The sequence below is a fragment of the Salvelinus fontinalis genome, unplaced genomic scaffold, assembly GCF_029448725.1.
Source record: "Salvelinus fontinalis isolate EN_2023a unplaced genomic scaffold, ASM2944872v1 scaffold_0018, whole genome shotgun sequence".
NCBI lineage: Eukaryota > Metazoa > Chordata > Actinopteri > Salmoniformes > Salmonidae > Salvelinus > Salvelinus fontinalis.
The window spans coordinates 572501-577333 of NW_026600227.1; the positions used below are offsets into that span (position 1 = coordinate 572501).

The following is a 4833-nucleotide window of genomic DNA, read 5'->3' on the forward strand; positions in this document are numbered from 1 at the left end:
TAGATATTGATGAGTCTGTCTGTTGTAGATATTGATGAGTCTGTCTGTTGTAGATATTGATGAGTCTGTCTGTTGTAGATATTGATGAGTCTGTCTGTTGTAGATATTGATGAGTGTACAACAGGAGTTCATAACTGTTCTACAGAACAGACCTGCTCCAACGTCCAGGGAGGGTACAGGTGTCTCTCTTTCTCCTGCCCTCCCAATTACAGGAAGGTCTCAGATACGTGAGTACCACACACACACACACACACACACACACACACACACACACACACACACACACACACACACACACACACACACACACACACACACACACACACACACACACACACACACACACACACACACACACACACACACACACACACACACAGCCCTCTCTCTCACCCTCTCTCATCCTCTCTCTCTCTCTCTCTCTCTGTCTCTCTCTCTCTCTCTCTCTCTCTCTCTCTCTCTCTCTCTCTATCTCTTGATCTCTCTCCCCCTCTCTCTCTCTCTCTCTCTAACCCTCTCTCTCTCTCTAACCCTCTCTCTCTGTCTAACCCTCTCTTTCTCTCTAACCCTCTCTTTCTCTCTAACCCTCTCACTCTCTCTATTTAACCCTCTCTTTCTCTCTAACCCTCTCTCTCTCTCTCTAACCGTAAACCATTTTCTCTCTCTCACCCTAACTCTCTCTCTCTCTCCAGTCGTTGTGAGCGCAGTGGTTGTCCAGCTAACTCTGTAGACTGCCAGACCTCTCCTCTGAGAATCACCTACTACCAGCTGAGCTTCCAGACCAACATTGTCATCCCCGCTCAGATCTTCAGGATTGGCCCCTCCCCCGCCTACAGGGGAGACAACATTGCTATCTCCATCACCCACGGTAACGGGGAGAACTACTTCTCGACGCGGAAGCTGAACAGTTTTACGGGGGCGGTGTACCTGCAGCGGCAGGTGAGACAGCCGAGAGACTTCCTGATCGATGTGGAGATGAAGCTGTTGAGACAGGGAGCCTTCACTACCTTCCTGGCCCGGATATACGTCTTCATCACCTCTAACACACTGTAGAGTCTGTTGAGACGGGGAGCCTTCACTACCTTCCTGGCCCGGATATACATCTTCATCACCTCTAACACACTGTAGAGTCTGTTGAGACAGGGAGCCTTCACTACCCCGGATATACGTCTTCATCACCTCTAACACACTGTAGAGTCTGTTGAGACAGGGAGCCTTCACTACCCCGGATATACGTCTTCATCACCTCTAACACACTGTAGAGTCTGTTGAGACAGGGAGCCTTCACTACCCCGGATATACGTCTTCATCACCTCTAACACACTGTAGAGTCTGTTGAGACAGGGAGCCTTCACTACCCCGGATATACGTCTTCATCACCTCTAACACACTGTAGAGTCTGTTGAGACAGGGAGCCTTCACTACCCCGGATATACGTCTTCATCACCTCTAACACACTGTAGAGTCTGAACACACACCCTTCCAGGACAGACCGCCACTTCTCTAAGATTCAGATGGTGCTAAACTTTATACTAGTAACTTACATTTATATATATATTTCATCATACGATCTTATCCAGTGCATACATTTTCATAGTTTTTCATGCTGGTCCTCCGTGGGAATCGAACCCACAACCCTGGCGCTGCAAGGACCATGCTCTACCAACTGAGCCACACACTTCAAAAACGGGATTGTTACTGAAGACTTAGTTTGATTTCTGTTTATACAAAAGTATTTTTCTGAGTCTTTTATAATGTAATCTCTTTCAATGCATGTGTCTCAAGCTGTGTGGTTTGACTCTGCCAAGGTGGTGCCCAGAGTGTCCTCCTTTACCTCTGGAACCTTCCAATCCCAACATGAACTTTCAGAGGTTTTGAAGCAGAGTTGCTGAATAGAATGGAGAACCCTGGAGCAGCACTTAGACCAGAGCTTGTAGACACACTGAGGGTACCTCTGTATCTCTCTCTCTCCGCTCTCCGCTCGCTCTCTCCGCTCGCCCTCTCCGCTCGCTCTCCCCTCTCTCTCTCCTCTCTCTCTCTCTCCGTTCTCAGCTCGCTCTCTCCGTTCTCTCTCTCCGCTCGCTCTCTCCGCTCTCTCTCTCCGTTCTCTCTCTCCGCTCTCTCTCTCCGCTCTCTCTCTCCGCTCTCTCTCTCCGCTCGCTCTCTCCGCTCGCTCTCTCCGCTCGCTCTCTCCGCTCTCTCTCTCCAATCGCTCTCTCCGCTCGCTCTCACCTCCTTCTCTCTCCGCTCTCTCTCTCCTCTCTCTCTCCTCTCTCTCCTCTCTCTCTCCGCTCTCTCCGCTCTCTCTCTCTCCGCTCTCTCCCTCCGCTCGCTCTCTCCGCTCGCTCTCTCCGCTCGCTCTCTCCGCTCGCTCTCTCCGCTCGCTCTCTCCGCTCTCTCTCGCCGCTCTCTCTCGCCGCTCGTTCTCTCCGCTCGATCTCGCCGCTCGCTCTCTCCGCTCGCTCTCTCCGCCTTCTCTCTCCGCTCTCTCTCCGCTCTCTCTCCGCTCTCTCTCTCTCCGCTCTCTCCCTCCGCTCGCTCTCTCCGCTCTCTCTCTCCGATCTCTCTCTCCGCTCGCTCTCTCCGCTCTCTCTCTCCGCTCGCTCTCTCCGTTCTCCCTCTCCGTTCTCTCTCTCCGCTCGCTCTCTCCGCTCGCTCTCTCCGTTCTCTCTCTCTCTCTCTCTCTCTCTCTCCGCTCGCTCTCTCTCTCCGCTCTCTCTCTCCGCTCTCTCGCTCCGCTCGCTCTCTCCGCTCGCTCTCTCTCCGCTCTCTCTCTCCGCTCTCTCTCTCCGCTCGCTCTCTCCGCTCGCTCTCTCCGCTCGCTCTCTCCGCTCGCTCTCTCCGCTCTCTCTCTCCAACCGCTCTCTCCGCTCGCTCTCACCTCCTTCTCTCTCCGCTCTCTCTCTCCTCTCTCCGCTCTCTCTCTCTCCACTCGCTCTCTCCGCTCGCTCTCTCCGCTCTCTCTCTCCACTCTCTCTCCGCTCGCTCTCGCCGCTCTCTCTCGCCGCTCTCTCTCGCCGCTCTCTCTCGCCGCTCTCACTCGCCGCTGTCTCTCGCCGCTCGTTCTCTCCGCTCGATCTCGCCGCTCGCTCTCTCCGCCTTCTCTCTCCGCTCTCTCTCCGCTCTCTCTCCGCTCTCTCTCTCTCCGCTCTCTCCCTCCGCTCGCTCTCTCCGCTCTCTCTCTCCGATCTCTCTCTCCGCTCGCTCTCTCCGCTCTCTCTCTCCGCTCGCTCTCTCCGTTCTCCCTCTCCGTTCTCTCTCTCCGCTCGCTCTCTCCGCTCGCTCTCTCCGTTCTCTCTCTCTCTCTCTCTCTCTCTCTCTCCGCTCGCTCTCTCTCTCCGCTCTCTCTCTCCGCTCGCTCTCTCTCCGCTCTCTCTCTCCGCTCTCTCTCTCCGCTCTCTCTCTCCGCTCTCTCTCTCCGCTCTCTCTCTCCGCTCGCTCTCTCCGCTCGCTCTCTCCGCTCGCTCTCTCCGCTCTCTCTCTCCAACCGCTCTCTCCGCTCGCTCTCACCTCCTTCTCTCTCCGCTCTCTCTCTCCTCTCTCCGCTCTCTCTCTCTCCGCTCGCTCTCTCCGCTCGCTCTCTCCGCTCTCTCTCTCCACTCTCTCTCCGCTCGCTCTCGCCGCTCTCTCTCGCCGCTCTCACTCGCCGCTGTCTCTCGCCGCTCGTTCTCTCCGCTCGCTCTCGCCGCTCGCTCTCTCCGCTCGCTCTCTCCGCCTTCTCTCTCCTCTCTCTCTCCGCTCTCTCTCCGCTCTCTCTCTCTCCGCTCTCTCCCTCCGCTCGCTCTCTCCGCTCGCTCTCTCCGCTCGCTCTCTCCGCTCGCTCTCTCCGCTCGCTCTCTCCGTTCTCCCTCTCCACTCTCTCTCCGCTCGCTCTCGCCGCTCTCTCTCGCCGCTCACTCTCTCCATTCTCTCTCTCCGCTCTCTCTCTCCGCTCTCTCTCTCCGCTCACTCTCTCCGTTCTGAGCTCTGTTGCTTTATTGGCATGGGAAACATATGTTTACATTGCCAAAGCAAGTGAAGTAGATAAAGAACAAAAGTGAAATAAACAATAAAATATAACAGTAAACATTACACTCTGAAAAGTTACAAAAGAATAAAGACATTTCAAAAGTCATTATGTCTATATACAGTGTTGTAACAATGTACAAATGGTTAAAGTACAAAAGGGGAAATAAATAAACCTATATTTGAGTTGTATTTACAATGGTGTTTGTTCTTCACTGGTTGCCCTTTTCTTGTGGCAACAGGTCACAAATCTTGCTGCTGTGATGTCACACTGTGGTATTTCACCCAGTAGATATGGGAGTTTATCAAAATTGGGTTTGTTTTGGAAATCTTTGTGGGTCTGTGTAATCTGAGGGAAATGTGAGTCTCTAATATGGTCATACATTGGGCAGGAGGTTAGGAAGTGCAGCTCAGTTTCCAGCTCATTTTGTGGGCAGTGTGCACATAGCCTGTCTTCTCCTGAGAGCCAGGTCTGCCCACGGCGACCTTTCTCATTAGCAAGGCTATGCTCACTGAGTCTGTATATAGTCAAAGATTTCAGGTAGGTAGGTATTCTGCCACTCTGTTTAGGGCCAAATAACATTCTAGTTTACTCAGTTTTTTTGTGAATTCTTTCCAATGTGTCAAGTAATTATCTTTTTGTTTTCTCATGATTTGGTTGGGTCTAATTGTTTTGCTGTCCTGGGGCTCTGTGGGGTGTGTTTGTGTTTGTGAACAGAGCCCTAGGACCAGCTTGCTTAGGGGACTCTTCTCCAGGTTCATCTCTCTGTAGGTGAAGGCTTTGTTATGGAAGATTTGGGAATTGCTTCCTTTTAGGTGGTTGTAAAA

The 4833-nt window shown here is 52.9% G+C and overlaps 1 protein-coding gene across 1 annotated transcript in view; it reads left to right on the forward strand.

Moving 5' to 3' along the window:
* LOC129842156 (fibulin-2-like) overlaps positions 1–1944 on the forward strand; it is an 88496-nt gene extending 86552 nt beyond the window's left edge. The window contains exons 14-15 of the mRNA XM_055910571.1: positions 104–227; positions 693–1944. Coding sequence (XP_055766546.1) covers positions 104–227; positions 693–1053 — 485 coding nt within the window. The 3' untranslated portion in view covers positions 1054–1944. The remainder of the gene's footprint in view (positions 1–103; positions 228–692) is intronic.
* The last annotated feature ends 2889 nt before the right edge of the window (positions 1945–4833 follow it).